General features: G+C 54.2%; 1 protein-coding gene across 2 annotated transcripts; it reads left to right on the plus strand.

The window, feature by feature from the left end:
- The first annotated feature begins 5,982 nt into the window (after window positions 1-5,982).
- On the plus strand, window positions 5,983-16,503 carry DMTN (dematin actin binding protein). 2 transcript variants are annotated; one of them, XM_037496666.2, is made up of 15 exons: window positions 5,983-6,166; window positions 6,383-6,457; window positions 6,832-6,987; window positions 7,842-7,886; window positions 8,257-8,356; window positions 8,737-8,793; window positions 9,041-9,193; window positions 9,685-9,809; window positions 10,422-10,527; window positions 14,258-14,322; window positions 14,491-14,542; window positions 14,697-14,704; window positions 14,880-14,945; window positions 15,223-15,303; window positions 15,435-16,503. In XM_037496666.2, the coding sequence occupies exons 1-15, from the start codon at window positions 6,149-6,151 to the stop codon at window positions 15,546-15,548; spliced, it is 1,221 nt and encodes a 406-aa protein (XP_037352563.1). In that variant the 5' UTR covers window positions 5,983-6,148; the 3' UTR covers window positions 15,549-16,503. The 2 variants fall into 2 exon arrangements, with proteins under 2 accessions (XP_037352563.1, XP_037352565.1); XM_037496668.2 differs by lacking the exon at window positions 6,383-6,457.
- The last annotated feature ends 392 nt before the right edge of the window (window positions 16,504-16,895 follow it).

A 16,895-nucleotide genomic window follows, 5' to 3' on the forward strand; every position in this document is an offset into this window, starting at 1 on the left:
AGTCTGCAGCCTGAGTGCCCGCCCGCCCGGGCACGGAGCTGAGTGCCTCCACCGCCTGCTCCGTAGAACTGGCCAGCAAGCGGCATTCGGTTTGGCTCTGCCAACCCCATGGACCCAGAGCCCCAGGTTCAGACTAAAGCAGGATCTTTGGGGCCCACTAAAGTGGGGTGGGCCCACTAAAAAGACCGGCCTGGGTAGGAAGTCCAGCCTGGCTTCCATTTGGGTAGCCTTTGGCAAGCCGGCCTCTGGGTGAGGGAGACTGGATGGTGTGCCGCGTAGGGGCGGCATGAAGTCCGAGGCGGTTGGCTTCGGAGAGAGGCAGAGACTGGGCTTCTGCAGGGTGAGCCTTCTTTTCTCTCAGTCCAGGGACCACAGTCTGCTTAGTCCCCACCTGGAGCAGGAGCCAGCTGGGGTGGGTGGTGGTTCTTATCACCGCCTCCCGGAGCCGAGGGGTGGGCCCTGTGGGGTGGGGCTGGGCTGGCGGCTCCGATAAGGCCCGCTGCTGGGGCCTGGGTGGGGTGGGGAAGGCAGGATGAGCAGCGGGAGTGTGATGGGCGCCTGTGCAGCTGAGGTGTCCCTTCCGCCACCTGGGCTCGCCTTCCTCTCTGGTCCTCTCCCTTTCCTTCCATCCCCCGTCCCTTCCTGCTGCCGCCTGCCCTCTGGGGCCGGTCAAGGGAAGGTTGCGGGGACCCAGGGGGTGCAGGTGCACAGGGGAAGCAAGTGCTGGAGGAAGTGGGGTTAGGATGGAGGAGGCGGAGGGAGAGTGGAGCGAGAGGCAGGTTGACTAGTCTAGCAAGGAAATTAGCTTTGGGGGAGGGGGCTACGCGTGGGTGGAGTTAGCAGTTGCCCACATGACAGGACAGGATTTGAGCAAAGCCACGAAAACCTTTTCTCCTCTCTGGAGCTCAAGCATGCTGTGGTGCGCGGGCTCTCTCTCTCTCTCTCTCTCCCACACACACACACACACACACACACACACACACACACACACACACACATTCCTTCACCCCTAAAACATTTTCCCTTGTGGCCTAAAATTTCACCAGGCTAGATCCAAATTAAAATTCAGATGGTTACTCACCCCCGCCCCCCAGCCAAGGGGGAGATACTACATTTGCCAACTTGCTTCCTAATGCCCTGAGAGCTGGTAGGCAGGGCCTTGGGATTGTGGATGGAGGCTGAGGGAGAGGACACCCAGCCCTGAGCCTGCGGTGGCCCCCATGACTGTGGAGACAAAGGGGCTGGTGCCAGAACAGAACCGCCACTCTCCCCTCCCCCAGCATTCTGAATCACGCTTCTGAGTGGCTGTGCCTGTGGGGTGGGGGGGGGGTGTGGTCACATGACCATGCACACCTGTGCCATGGCTCACCTCAGAGCCCTCACCTCCCTCCCTGCCCAGCAGCTAGCACTCTGATAGTCACCCACCCCACGCCCCTGCATTGTCCCCCTGTCTACCCCCACCACAAGTTGGTGATCAAGGGGCAGGCATCAAGGCCACCCCCAGGTTCAGCCCTGTAGGCCCCAAAACACAGAGAGGCGAGCTCTCCACTGTCCCTGGCCAGCTCAGCTTCTGCACCCCTCCCCTGTGTGCATAGTGCGCTGCTTGTCGCAGCCCCTGACACACCCCCACCTGACTCTTCCAAACCTTTTTTTGCTCTGCCCACCCTCCTCTAAGGTCCCCATCTGACCTCATCGCTCACGTCCTGAGAAAACAAGCCTCCGGGTTGGTCTAGCTCCCTCTAAATGCCCCCGTAAATCCCTAAATGTCTCTTTCCTCCATTTTTAGAAAAGTATGAGCTTTGAGCTTTCTTTCCACACCGGTCCTCCTCTAGGGCCTGGACAGAACCCCTCTCTCCTTGAACGCCTGACTTTCTCCCTCTACTCTTCTCCCTCCATAGCCTACAAACATATTCAAGTCTCCCCTTCCCTTAAAAATCTTCAATTAATCTCATCTCCTCCGTGGGCCCTCTTATAGCCCTCCTGCCCTTCCTGGAAGTGCACCCCACACCCTTGCATGTCCTGGCCAGGCCTGCCCCACACTCCCTGCCCTACAATCCTACCCTGGAGGCAGCACCGTCCCTCCTAAGTGTGCACTTGCCAAGGTCATCAGGCCCCACATTCAAACTGCCAGTTATCATTCCTTTTCTTTTTTTTTTTTAATAATAAATTTTATTTTTATATTCCCCATACAATTGCAGCCCCCCATTCTGACCCCAATCCCTCCCCTCCCACCCCCGCCCCTATCATTCCTTTTCTTACCGATGGCTTCGTGACATTGTACTTCCTCAGTCATCCCGCTTCTTTCAATATTTATTTCACCTTTAATAGTCTAGACCTTTGGCCAAAATATAAAAAAATCGCTAGATCACTCCCTGCCCTGAAAGAGCTGGCCAGCTCTTTTTCCTCCTCCTCCTCATGCCACATCTGGCTATTTTTTCCTTCTAATCCCCCAGGGTGTGGTAGTGACTTCCTTTTTCCCTTGGCAACCTTATGTTCAGACCACCTCCAGCTCAAATGGCTCCCAGATCTCTATTTCCTGCCAGCCTCTCCCCCAACCTCCTCTTCTTCCTGGACATTCCCACCTGTTCGCCTCCTCACTCACTTCAGTCTCAACCTGGCAAAAGGTGAACTCATTGCTTTCCCTTCTTCTGTCTCTGGAGCTTGCAACCTGCCGCTCCCCTGGGGCTCTCCAGGTCAAGTCCTATTTTGCACCTTCTGTCTCTAGGGTTTCTCCTACCATCACCTTTGGTCCCTTGTCCAAGTCTAGATCCCCGTAGACCCCTGCCTGAACTTTGGCCACAGCTTCCTTGCAGGGCTCTCTGGGGGCTGCCTATTCCTATTCAATCATCTCCCAGGCTGCAGCCAGATTCATTTTCCAAAAGCACTGGATCTGTCATTTATTGGCTTAAAAAAAATGTTTTAAGCATGCCACACACCCCCTACATCCCCCCATTGCCCACAGAATACAATCTAAATCCCCTAGCTGAGTTCACAGCCTTCACAAGCTGGCCCCCAACGTCCCACCCCAAGCCTGTCTCAATGTCCTAAGCCCTCTGATCCAGACATATTTGCTGTTCCCCAGACCTACCAGTGCATGCCCATGTCCTCACCCTCACTCACACTGCTTTCTCTTTCAGGAACCCCTTTTCAGTTTTTGCATGATCTCAAACTGGGCATCCTTCAAGGCCTAACTCAAATACTTCCTCCTCTAAGAAACCCTATTTATTTTCCTCTCCTCATATCCCACAGCAGTGATCACTCTCTCCTCTGACCTCTCACAGCTTCTCATACTATCTTATCTGGCACATGTAATGTTCTGCTTTGCATAGAGTTATCTCTATGATGTCTCATTTCTGGAGGGGCAGCTCAGTTCCTTTGACTCATCTTTCTGTTCTCCATAACACTCAATATAGAGTGTGGCGCTCTGGGCATTGCAGAAAGTCTTTGATGAAAGGATGGAAAAAACAATACATGAATGGGTGGGTAGATGATGGATGGACAGGTGAGTAGGATGAGTGTATGTGTGTATGTATGAATGTATGTATGTATGTATGAGTGGATGATGGATAGATGGGTGAGTGGGTGGATGGATGGATGGTGGATAAATGAATAAATGGATAAGTGAGTGTGTAGATGGATGGTGAATACATGAGTGGGCACATGGATAATGGGTTAGAGTCTAGGGCTAAGCCAAAGTATGGCTAATTTGTCAATGGCTTTTACCAAAGTAAAGGTCAGAGATGAGTGACAGGGAATTAACAGGTCTTCAGATATTTTTTAGAGTTTACTATGGTTGCCAGGCACCTAGTTAAAAACATTACAAAGTGAGTACTAAGAAGGCAAGAGAAGAATGAAGCCCTGGAATGGAGTCTTTCCGTGGGCACCAAACACCTACTGTGCCTTTGATGGCCAGTCTTGTCTTGGAGTTGCCTTGGCTCTGGAATTCCATAGGGACTTGAGAACAGTGGCAGAATCTAATCTATGTCTGTGATGCACCTGGCACTAATCTATGCACTGTGATGCATTTGGCACTGTGAATCATATCAATGCTGAAGACACAGTCATTTTCAGCTCCATGACTCTAGACAAGTTTTTAACCTCTCCAGGCCTCAGTTTCCCCATCTGTAAAATGGGTTTACCTTGTGGAGTTATTATAGAGATGGAGTTATTATAGATATAAACTATTTGTCAAAGTACCTAATTAACATGAGTATTTAAAAAAATGATAGCTGTTATTATTATTGTTTAGCCCTCCAACAGTTCGCAGTTGTTCTAATTAGGGAAAAAACATGTTCTCATGTCAGGCAACATGTAATCAAGGACTAAGTTGGCTGGTTCTCTTTTAAGTCACACTGGGATTCAGAGACGGGCTTATCAGTGAGGACTAGAAGTGTAGGGGAGCTCTCCCAAAGGAAGAGGGCTTAAGATGATGGACCTTGAAAGATGGTTGGGATCTGAGAGACTCGGAAGTGGACAGAGAACTGGAGATGGGCATGCCTCAAAGCAGGAGCGGGAGTGAGGGCTGCTTGTGCTGCAAGTGGGTGGTTTTGGTGGTGGAGACAGTGAGTAAAACAATGGCCTGATACAAAGTAGTAGGTGATAAGACAGAGAACACCAGTGACCTCAGTCTTTCATGATTCTCCATCTCAAAGAACACTTTAGAAAAGTCAACTAAATTCCTCAGTCCTTGGGGGACGGAAATAATAATAATAATCACTAACACTCCACATAGAATTGTGATGTTTTCAGCACTTGACATGTTACTACTGATCTAATACCCAGAGCAGCCCTATGACACAGAAACTATTACTCGTCCCCATTTTACAGATAACAAATGTGGCACAGAGAGAAGTAATTTGCCCAAGGTCACACAGCTTCTGAGAAGCAGCGTCTGTACTCACACCCAGGCTGTCCAGTCTGAGCCTTTGGTCTTAACCACCACATGGTGTTGCCTCCTGCCGGTACTTTCTGTAACCATTAAGGCTCTTCATTCTGGCTTATTGCCAGCACATGGAAAGGTGCCCCACTGCCACTATCGCACTGGAAACTCAGCCAGGTGTTCACTGAATGGTTATTGTGTCCACTGCGGGGGTGGCGTGGGAGGGATGACTCTAAGAGAGTTATGGAGAAAGGACAGGAAAGACATGGGCTGTGGCTCCGGGAATCCATAGTCTGCTGTAGCGGACAGCACCCAAGTGCCTAGGCCCGGCCCCGGGATGCCTCCCTGCTGAACTAGGGGCGCTGATTCGTGGAAGTAGCACTTCAGAGGGCAGCCTCACTGGAGGGCAGCCTTGCCCGCATCGGGTGCTTTTCCAAATGCCTGTGAGACTGGGGGGGGGGGGGGTAGTGTAGTCTCTGCAGGCAAAGGGAGTGGAGTCTCCCTTCGCTGGGTGGAACCCTGCACAGAATGGCAGCCCCACCCCCACTGACCTGACCACCTCGTGCCCAGTCGGCTTCCTTCCAGCCCCTGTTCCCATGCGTCCACCTCCTTGCCATGCGTCCCTCTGTGCTGTCTTCTGGGCTTAAGGTGGCTTCGTGGACAGTAGATTGAGGGGGAGCGACATGGGGGAGACCAGCATGGAGCCGGAGAGAGAGGTCATGGCAGAGGCCGAGGGCAGCGAGAAGCCGGGCGTGAACTGGACTGTGGCCCGTTGCGCAGGGCAGGGCAGGTGTGACCAAGCAGTGTGACCAAGCAGGGATGGACAGGCTGCACCGGCCGGGCTCTGGCCCCTGCCGTCATTTCCTTTCCAACCAGAGAACAATGGCTCAAAAAAACAAGCGCAGGCCATTCACTCCCCCGCCTCGGTCCACACGCCTGGCTTTCCTCTGGGCCCAGGAGGGCCCTGGCGCCGCCCTTGCGCCCAGCTCTCCCCACTCCCGGCGGAGCCAAAGGGGGCCGCTCCCGCCCCCCCTCTGGGATCCCGGGGCCCAACACCCCTGGCTGGCACGTTCTTCCTCCGCTTCCCCTGCCAGGCCCAGCGCTCGGTCAGCAGCCGGGGGAGTCGCCGAGGGATGAGGAGGCCACAGCGCGGTGGACAGCCACCTCTGCTCTCGCGCAGCGCCCCGGAGCCGGGCAGAGCCTGACGTCCTGCCGTCTCCCTTCGCGCACAGGACCCTGCTAGTGACCGACCCGCTGGCTCCCTGCTGCATGGAACGGCTGCAGAAGGTGTGCGGGGGCGGCACCCAGGCCGCCAGTGGGGTGCCGGGGCCAGCGGGTGGGAGCCAAGTCGGGGATCGGTGATGCCACCTGGTGGTTGCCGGCTGCGCCGCACCCCGGGGCCCCGGAGGCCTAGGGAAGCCCTGGGGAGGGGCGGCCTTCTGAAGCGCCCTGCCTGGCCCGCACACGCACGCACATTCCCACCCGCCTTCTCGCTCTTCCCAGCAACCACTTACCTCCCCTGGGAGCGTCAGCTCCTCCCGAGACTCCAGCGTGCCCGGCTCTCCCTCCAGCATCGTGGTGAGTACCCTAGGCCCCCCGAGCCTCAGGCTGGGAGGAGGGGGGCAGGGGCGCCGTCCTTGCTGGACCGCTGATTCGCTCAGAGCCTCCGGAGTGATAGTCCTGCTGGAACCCACGTATCCAGAGAAGCTTCTCTACACCCTCTTCCACTGGTCAGGTGTGGTGGTACCCCAAGTGCTAGGCCACTGGCTATCATTTTTAAGGCTACCACTGAACCCCTTAAAATTCAAATACTAGAATTATTAACTTACAAGAACTGTTATCTAAAGCCGCCACCTGTTTTCTTCCTACTACATGGCAAGTCTGGCTTGTAAGGAGAGTATTGTAGGTGAGGCTTTCTGCATATTCATTCCTCTTGTTCTGTTCCCCCTCAGGCCAAGATGGATAATCAGGTGCTGGGCTACAAGGACTTGGCCGCCATCCCCAAGGACAAGGCCATCCTGGACATTGAGCGGCCTGACCTCATGATCTATGAGCCCCACTTTACCTATTCTCTCCTGGAGCATGTGGAACTGCCCAGAAGCCGGGAGGTGAGGGGTGGGAAGTCCCTCTTGAACAGGACTGGAGGGAAGGGCTGCCCCGGCCACACTGGTGGGCCGTGGAATGCCCTTCCTGCTCTCTTTCCTGGGGGCGGACTCCCAACTAGGAAAGAGAGCTGTGTGCGGGAATCAGCCTGCTGACCTGTGTTGGTGAGAGCAGGAGAGGGGTTGGAGTGGAGGGTAGCTCTATGCGGAGAGTGGGAAGGCCATGTTTGAATGGTGGCAGGACCTGGGGCTTGGGTAGGAGCAGGGAGGAGTGGGCAGAAGGAGAAAGAATTGTGGAAGGCACTCAGGAGCACTGAACTCAGAGGTTGGAAGTCTTGCTCAGTGACCTGTGTTAATGTGTGGTCTCAGTTTCCCCTCCAGTAAAGTAAAAGTGATACAGCTGCCTGTCCGCCTCACTAGGTAGTCAAGCACACGAGGTAACACACAGCAGGTACTTTGTAAACTGTGTTTGAGAAAGGGGTGAGATGGGGCCAGGCTGTGGGGAGGCCCTGACTCCATCCTGGATGCTGGTAGGTCTTGTCCCTCCCACTCACTGCCAGGCTCCGAGGACAGGGACTTAACCATCTCCAGGTAGGCCTGGAGCACAAGGACACTGCTCCACAGTCCATGGCTGCTTCCTGCATCCAAGGGATAGAAGGGACTCTGCTAGGAGGGAGACAACGGCGGGATAAGAATGCAGAGGCAGCTCTGGGAACTGGTAGGATTGAGGGAGAAGAGGTGATCAGATATTGTCAAGGCAAGGATGCAGAGCTGAGTAGGGGATGAAGAGGCCCGGGGGGTTGTAGGGACAAGGGTTTAATTCTATGTGTGGCTCTGACCAGCCTGCTCTCCATTCGCAGCGCTCGCTGTCACCCAAATCCACATCCCCCCCACCATCCCCAGAGGTGAGTCTGCCCCACTCTGACACTTGTCCAGCCCTGCTCTGACAGGGCCCAGCTCCCCTTCCCCACACAATTAGACCCGGCTCTGCAGGGCCCAGGCGGTGACAGAATCAGTGGCTCTCATCCTGTTACTGGCCGGCTCTGTGCCCAGCTATCTGTCTGACCCGGGGCCTCATTCACCCTTTTTCCCTGGGCCAGGCACCATCAGCAGGCTGAGTCCTTGGACATCCTTCCTCTTCCCTGGGGCTGGGGACATGTGGGCCATTAGGGTGGGGAACAGGATGGTGGAGTGAGGTGAAGTAGCATCTCCATGGGTTGGAGGGGGTAGGTTGGGGACCTGGATGCTGCAGGGAAACACATTTGTGCTCTGCAGGTGTGGGCGGATAGCCGGTCCCCTGGAACCATCTCTCAGGCTACAGCCCCAAGGGCTACTGGCACCCCCCGGACCAGCCTCCCCCATTTCCACCATCCTGGTAGGTCAAACTGTAAACTTGGCTGCATCCTTCCCCTTCAGGAACCCAAGCTCCCTCCTCTCAGTTCCTTACCCTCTGGAGTATTTGCTCACCATGGAATTGGCCACCACAAAACTGGGTCCCCAATGCCAGAACCCCAGGAGAGTTCCCAGAGATGGTTGGTCCTGCTGCATTTTCCTCCTTCAGAAAAATGCAACAAGTCCCCACCCTGAGGAGCAGCTCCAGGAACTTCAGTTCTGCCTTGGCTGTTGGCAGGAACCCTTGAATTTCCTACCTTCTACTGTTCCATCTGTCTCCATTCACTTTCCGGACTTGGCCTTCCCCACCATCACCACACCCTCCTTCCCTCCTCCTCATCCGCTCTTGCTCCCTCTCCACAGAGACCACCCGCCCAGATTCCAACATCTACAAGAAGCCACCCATCTACAAGCAGAGAGGTGAGGGTTTCCCTAATTGAACCCTGGCCTACCACATGGGGGGTGGGGGGCTGTCCTTAGTACTAAGGGCTGACACTAGCTGTAGCTTCATGACCCATCCTACCTTTGCCCCGTGCTCTTGGTTGCGCATTGCTTTTAAATCATGATCTCAGGTGAAGGCCGAAAAGCAGGAGTTGGGGGCTATGGGTAGACTAATGTGGCCTCCAGGGCAGAGTGTGCCTGGACTGACCCTGACCTCCATCTGCAGAGTCCATGGGAGGTAGCCCTCAGAGCAAGCACCTTATTGAGGACCTCATCATCGAGTCATCCAAGTTCCCTGCAGCCCAGCCCCCTGACCCCAACCAGCCAGCCAAGATCGAAACTGACTATTGGCCATGCCCCCCATCGCTGGCCGTTGTAGGTAAGAGGAGCTGTTGGAGAGTAGTAAGGTGAGGACAGCACCTCACTGACCTCCCTCTTGACTCCCATTGAACCCCTCTGAACTCACTCTCACCCCAACCCCCATCCTGTGTTCTAGTGTCGCTGTGTGCTTTTTACCACCTTCGCGGACCCTCCGGGCTCAGTTGTCCCTTTTTATTAATCACTTTATTGTTCACTTTCCATTCACTTATTGAATCACTCAACAGACATTTATCAAATTTCGACCTCATCCTAGGCTCTACGATAAGAGCTCTTGCAAAGAGAAAGAGAAATAAGACAAGATCTTGGTCCCCAAGATCTAGAATTTAAGTTGCGTGAGCGCGTCACGGAAAGGCCGGGACATGTTGCCTTTATTATTCTTTTCGTAACTGAAGTGTTCTCTTTAAGGTGCAGTCAGCACTGAGGCCCTGATAAGCACCTGCTGAGCCCCAGGGCCATGGGCTGATGGTCTGTTCTGGCCTGTTTTCTCAGAGACAGAATGGAGGAAGCGGAAGGCGTCTCGGAGGGGGGCAGAGGAGGAGGAGGAGGAGGAAGAAGATGACTCTGGGGATGAGATGAAGGCTCTCCGGGAGCGGCAGAGAGAGGAACTCAGTAAGGTAGCACTCGCTGCCCTCGGCGCTCCCACCCTGTCTGGTCTTGGGGACAGAAGTTCTGGTTCCATGGAGATTCTCTTCTAAATGGGCTTGTGTCTGAAGAGCATGCTGGTCAGGCAGGCGAGGACTCCCCCTTATTTCCCAGGATTTCGGGTGCTGCCTAGAGGGAACACCTGTACTTCATGCTGCCCTTTGGGGGACAGTACTCAAAGTTAGGGTCAAAGCACAAAAAAATGGCCCTGCTAGTGCCAGGCTTCAGCAGACGGAGAATGAGAAGTGCACGGGAACAGGAGGACGGAAAGAGCAGGCTCTGGCCCCCCGGGAGGAAAGGGCGTTTGATGCTCTGGAAGGCCAGGGATGTGAGCTTGTGCTCCGGGCCTGGTGACCTGGGACAGGGTGGGGTTGCACTGAGCAGCTCCGACTCCTGCTCTCAAGGCAGCCGAACCCCAGTGGCCGAGCCTTGGACCACAACACAGGTTCTGTGGGTCCAGGGTCTGACTCTGCCCTCAGGAAAGCAATCTCTAGACCTGCCTGCAGTCTACCCAACTCTGAACGTCCTGGGGATGAGAAATGAATTTCTAAGTCTCAGCTCCACCTTCCTGCCTACCTCCTCAGGTTACTTCCAACTTGGGAAAGATGATCTTGAAGGAAGAGATGGAGAAGTCACTGCCTATCCGGAGGAAAACCCGCTCCCTGCCTGACCGGACCCCTTTTCACACCTGTGAGTGCCATGGAGGGAGCTGGAATCACTGGCCAGGCCCAGAGGCTGGCATCAAGAGGTCTGTTGCATTTGGCTGCCGCCCACCTGGCACTGTGCTGTCAGGAGCATAAGAGACCCAGCATGTGGGCGCTGCGTCAGGCACTCGTGCCCTCCTTCAGGCAGGAAACCTGTCATGGGGCAGGAGGAATTGATGGCAAAAGATCATCAACTAAAGTGAAGGAGCAAATTTAGTTTAATAAGCATTTATTGAGGTCTCCTGTGTGCTAGGCACTGGGAAACACAGGCTAAACAGATATGTTCCTGTCCCCCTGTGACTTCTGGTCAGTAAGAAAAGTCACAGGGGTTTAAACTGGGGTTTCCGGGCAGAGTGGAGAGTTGTGGTGAGATGAGACTGTTACTTTTGGGGCTTGGGAGGGGTGAACTGAATCTTATTAAATAACGAAAACGTGAATGTGGTCGAGAAAGGTTTCTGGTGCAGTCTGGAACAGGAAGCAGCCTGGCAAGCTCCATGGCCTCCGGCAGCCTGGCATTAGAGAGCCAGAGTGTGCCGTGAAGAGTGGGAACCAGGCTTTGGATACAGCACTTCTGACCACCCAAATCTAGCCCAGACTTCCTTCGAACTTGGTGGCTGGAAAGGAGAGGGGGATCAGAGAACCCCAAACTACAAGTTACAGGGCCCCTAAGAGCCTGGCCTGGAGTCTCTGGTCATCACTCTGCTGCAGCCTCGTGGTCAGAGCAGCTCAGCAGGCAGCCCAGACCCCAGGGAGGACAAAGAGATGCCCCTCGCTGAGGCAAGGGACCGCAGCTTCAGGATGGGAGGTACATTGCAGGCCATCCTTGGAGACAGCCTGCTGTACTTTCCAGTAGTCTAGGGAAGGGCTAAAAACACACCCTGTCCAGAGGAGAGGAAGGGCTTGAAGAGTGAGTGGGAGGTGGGGTTGGCTGCATTCAGCGGCTGTTTGGGGGTGGGAGGTTCAGGATAGATGAGTTGGGTTTCATCTTGGTGCCAGGTGATGATGAATCTGGAACTGAGATCATGAAAGATGCAGGTTTGGGGAAAGATAAACTGGTTTGGGTGTTTGGGGCTTGAAGTACCCTATGTGGGCGTGGAGGTGGGACCTGAGTCTGACCCAGTGGGAAGCTTGAGGGCCAGTTGAGCTCAGGTAGAGTCCTCCGCATATTTGTATTAGTAAGACCATGAGAAAATGAGCCCTCCAGAGGGGAGCAAGGGGAGGGGAGGGCACTGGAGACTGTGCCCTGGAGAGCACTTGCATGTAGATGCAGTGGAGGCTGCTGGGGGCAAAGCTGGGCTGGGGATGTGGGAGGCTGGCTTTTAGAGGCCTCTTTCTCTAAGGGGTAGGGACCAAGACCTGGGAAACTGAGGTTGTCTGCTGAGCATAGAGGGTGAGGCTTGGTGAGGTTGGTTGTAGTGCCAGGAAGGCACAGTGCAGGATCTCTGTGATCCGGGCAGATGGGTAAAGGAGAGCCCTGGAGCCCTCGGTGGATTTTTCGGGCTTTTTTTTTTTTTGGTGGGACCCTCGCCGGCGGCCGGGCAGATGGGTAAAGGAGAGCCCTGGAGTCCTCAGTGGATTTTTCGGGTTTTTTTTTTTTTTTTTTTTTTTTTTTTTTTGGGTGGGACCCTCGCAGGCGGCCGGGAACGAACCGGCGCTGTAGAGGCTGCGGGCAGCCTCTGCAGCCCAGTGCTCAACCGCTGTGCCACCAGGGGAGGCCCAGATTTTTCAGGCTTTTACTGAGCTTTTACCAGGTACATGGCAGGCAGGGGGGCCGGCCTGCCGGCCTCCCAGTCCCCTGTGAATCTTCACTCTTTCTGGGCTCTCTGGCATTCTCTTGTGGTCTCTGCTTCTCTGCTGGTTCTGCTCATTCTCTGCTACCCTTTTCCTCTCTTGTTCTCTCCTGGCGTCCCCATGATGCCACCCTTATAAGCCCAGTCTCAGCCCAGATGCACCCACCTATGCATTACTACTCCAGGTGTCTGCCATCAGGCATGCATTAATTAATGCTAATAGTGGGAGGGCAGAAAAGCCCGATAATTTTTCACTTACCCTACATTGGTATAGTCTAGAATAGTTTCTAGAAGGAGATGAAACTGACACAGACTTGGCATCTGTGGGGATACTAATCTTGCTGCTGTGCAAGCTGTGTCCCGTGGCCGGCAGGCAGGAAGGGTACCTGGACCTATCCAGAGTCAGCTCTGTAAGGAAGGGTGTCGGGGCCAGGTTGAGCTGCTGAGTGCTAGTGAAAGCATTAAGGTAGCCAAGCTGCTGTGCTGGGAAGGGGACTAGGGGGAAGCTACAAACAAAGAAGGCAGGTGTGGGCTCAGAACGGGGTCTCAGAATGGGGTCTCCAGGTTTACATGTCAGTAGGAAGGAGATCCAGGGTAGCTATTTGAGGGGGTTGCCTGATGAAGGGTGGAGCTGGGGGAGTCAAGTAACTACAAAGGTTTATATATGGCTAGGAGATCCCCAAAGCTTCCAGGATGATATGTTAGTATGCGTGGCTATAGTCATAGTAGGCCTGTGAACAGTTTCAGCTGAAAATATGACACAGGTAGAAAGATCTTTTGAAGGTTTTATATTCAGTCTCCAGGTTCCATCAGAATTTGCTGTTCTGTCAAAATTCGCTCTTTAACTTCCATTTTGGCTTTTTAAACTTCAGTAGCCAAGTGCCCACCTCGCATCATAGCCGAGGTCCTTACACTTGTGAATGATCAGTGATGAGAGGATTGAGTAGGTTTCTGTAGCTCATCAAGCTCAACAAGTTAGAATCATGAACAGGTGTGTCATTCTGATTTGATAATTAAAAGAATCACTTTCAAACATAAATAAGCATTCGAGAAGAAACTTGGAGGGAAAATCTTTCTGGCATTTTGTAGGTTGAAGTTCTATCAGTCAGTTGAAGTAGAAATGTACACTAACTTCAAAAGTGAAATGCTTCATTGGTGAATGATGATTGCAAAAGTGATCGTTTTATGTAAAAAAATAAATAAATAAAAGCATTAAGGGGAAAAATAACCCCAAACACATTTTGTTCTCACCCATCAAACTTGCAAACAACTTCCAGTCCTTACCCAGGTTGTCATAGAATGCAGCCATTTCTGGTAACAGGAGATGGAGAAGTAGATTTAAGATCTGCTCAAACTAAGAATCTTAGGTCGTACAAAATCCTTTCCAAGAGAAGCCACTACTGATACAAATTTTCTTGAATTACAGTCTGCGGTGCTGGAAAGCCTAGTGAGATTAGGGAATGTGCAAGTTGAACGTGACAGCTGGTCATGCAAATGTGAGCTTGTACAATTGAGCAGCTGAAGGTGCAGAGAAAATTGCTTCTGTGTTACAGCATCAAACACTTGAAATTTGATTACTGACAGTTATAATAAAAATATAATACCCTGATTCTTTTTACTGAATTGAAGATTTATGTTTGTACCCCAGAAATTCATGTTATGAACCTCTGCTTTGGCTATCAATTTTAACATTCAGGCATCTGGCCCAGATGTGTATTTGCGGTGTAGTATTTAGAGAGGGGACAAGTCAGAGACAGTCCAGGGCTGCCAGCTCAGTGTCTCTTACTGAAGGTGATGGGCAGGAGCTGGAAGCCAACAGAGTCTTACCAGGTTCCCCCAAGCCCACCCTGGCGGGGGGACAGGGAGGGAGTCCTCTCGCAAATGACTGTCAGGCCAAAGGGACTGACAAGGCCTCTTGTCTTCCAGCCTTGCACGCAGGAACATCTAAGTCTTCTTCTCTCCCGGCCTACGGCAGGACCACCCTGAGCCGGGTAAGGTCCCAGACCAGAGATCACAGACTACAGGGCAAAGTGGGCATGCGGGGCCTCAGAGGGACTGGGCTACTCGGCATCCTGAAGAAGGGGCAAGACCCTTAGAGTGAAGGGGCACAGTGCAGATTACTCAGCTCCGCTAACCCCATCCCATCCTGTCCTTTCTAGCTTCAGTCCACAGACTTCAGCCCATCATCGGGGAGTGAGACTGGAAGCCCAGGTGAGAAGTGGGGAGAGTCTGGTGCCAGCAAGCTGGGAGAGGGGCATCTGTGCCGTGGGCATGGCTCTGTGGCTGGAGGTCAGGGAGGCTGAGCGGGTAGGTTGGAGGCCTGCTGAAACAGAGCTGTCTCAGTAATGCTGCTTCTCTCCCTCAGGCCTGCAGGTGAGTGTCATCCGGAGGGGAACACGGAGCACCAAAAGCTGGGACTGGCAACTGGCAGTGTCAGGGGAGGGGGGAGGGGGGCCACTGAGTTACTGGTGAGAAGCAAGAAGCATAGGGTAAGTCTGGGGAGGTCTCCCTGCCCCACTCTGGCTCACTGCGGCTTTGGTCTCCCCAGAACGGAGAGGGCCAGAGGGGGAGGATGGACCGGGGGAACTCCCTGCCCTGTGTGCTGGAGCAGAAGGTGAGGGGCAGGGGTAGAGCCAGGGGTGGTGGGAGGGCACATACCATCTACCATGGGGGTGGGCCAGCTAGGGGAGAAGCCAGAGAAGTGAATGCGCTAAGGGGGCCTCCTGGAGTTGAGGTTGGGAGGGGCAGCAGGCAAGTTGGGGACTATGAATGGCAAACTGGCATGAACCCCAGTGGCCCCTGAAGGCTGATATGGGGGGTCTGGGGAATAGAGAGGGTTATGTAGACTGGGACCTCTATGAGCCTGAGACAGCCCTCGCCCCCTCCCCCAGATCTATCCCTATGAAATGCTGGTGGTGACCAACAAGGGGCGAACCAAGTTGCCTCCAGGTGTGGATCGGATGAGGCTTGAGGTAGGCTGGGAAAATGTCCTGGGGGTGACAGGGCTACCCATGGGCTGCCTGCTGGGGAACCTGGGGCCTCTTTGTCTGAATGCCCCCTTCAGGCACTCGTCCCAGCCCCACGCCCTGTGTTCCCCTTACAGAGGCATCTGTCAGCTGAAGACTTCTCAAGGGTATTTTCCATGTCCCCCGAAGAGTTTAGCAAGCTGGCTCTGTGGAAGCGGAATGAACTCAAGAAAAAGGCCTCTCTCTTCTGATCACCCCACCCTCTCCACGACAGACCCTCACCCCTGCTGCTTCGGGGCTCCGGAGTGGGGGTCACTAGACCTCAAAGCATCATCTCTAGGGGGAGCAGTGAGGGAGCTCAGGTGGGGTTGCTCCATCCCCCGGGTGGAGGGGCTCAAGACCTCTGCGGTGCCAGAGCTCTGGGACACGGACCTTCTTCCCCACGACGAGCCTGCGAGCCTGCGTGCTCCTTTCCTCACCCCTGGTCCCCATGGCACATGTGGTCTAAAATCCCGCACACGGAGTGAAAGTGTGTGCCCTCTCCCTGCCCCCCCCCCACTTGAAGTTCCCCAGAAGAGAGCAAGGAGAAAAGGACGTGGTACTTAGTGGTCAGGCCTGTCCTGACCAAACGGTGTGTCGCACCCTCAGGCCTGGTAGGAGGGTAAAGGTGGGGCAGCCAGGCAGGCGGGGAGAGCTCCAGGACCCTATGTGCCCGAGCGCTCCCCCTCGCCTCCCCTTAACAGCACCCCCTGCACTGGGCATCTAAGCAAGCCAGAGCTCAGCCTCCAGCAGGGAATCACCTGCTGTCCAGCTTGCCCTGTCCTCTCCTGGCAACCCCCAAGCTTCAAAGCCTCTTGCTCCAGCCCTGTGGCTTCCCCAGAAGCCCTGGCTTAGAGTGGAGATGTCACCTATCCAAAATCCCAGCCCACTGTCAGTCTCCAGGCAGAGTCAGCTAGAATCCTACCTTCTAGCACCAGCTCAGGTCCTAGGCACAACCTAGGCCTTCAGGCGCCCTTGGATGGGATCAGCAGGCCAGGCTACCAGGCAACCCGGTGTCCTGGCTACCAGGTCCCACCCACACCCATGCACCCCTAACTATGCTCTCTAAAGAATGTAATTTATTGGGGTACCCCCCCAGCTGCTTTCTTCACCTAACTCTCTGCCATACCTTATTCACACTCCCAGCTTTTCTTCTCTACAGACATATATGTGTATATAATTATATATATATATATATATATATATTTTTGCCTGGATCTGGGTTTCGTTCCTGCCCAGACTCTGGCATCCCTTTCCATTGTGTATATGTGATAATGCTGGGGGAGGGGACTCTGCTTGGAATTAAAAGGTTGCATTGGGTCCCCAAATCTATTTGTCCTTTATGAGCCACCAGATCCAGGTGAGAGGGCAGGCTGGAGGGCGCAGTGAAGGATGAGGATTCAAATGGGATCTACAAGGTTGGGGGGTAGAGATGGCACGCACATTGCCTTTCCCCCACTCCCAGGCTGCAGAAGCAGATGCTAGTCCTGCAGGGTCCCATCTGCCTCCTTTCCGTGGGCTCTGTAATGGCGGCTTGGAGGAGGGGCCACAAACTCACT

The sequence above is a fragment of the Talpa occidentalis genome, unplaced genomic scaffold (assembly GCF_014898055.3).
Source record: "Talpa occidentalis isolate TD23 unplaced genomic scaffold, MPIMG_talOcc4v2.1 talOcc4.8, whole genome shotgun sequence".
NCBI classification, from domain to species: Eukaryota; Metazoa; Chordata; class Mammalia; order Eulipotyphla; family Talpidae; genus Talpa; species Talpa occidentalis.

What these genes read in the sequence shown, in the direction of transcription:
- DMTN (XM_037496666.2), top strand. An exon ending in CCGGACCCCTTTTCACACCT is followed by an intron (nt 10,528 to 14,257) that starts GTGAGTGCCATG and finishes CTTGTCTTCCAG; the next exon opens with CCTTGCACGCAGGAACATCT. An exon ending in CCTGTGTGCTGGAGCAGAAG is followed by an intron (nt 14,946 to 15,222) that starts GTGAGGGGCAGG and finishes CCCCTCCCCCAG; the next exon opens with ATCTATCCCTATGAAATGCT.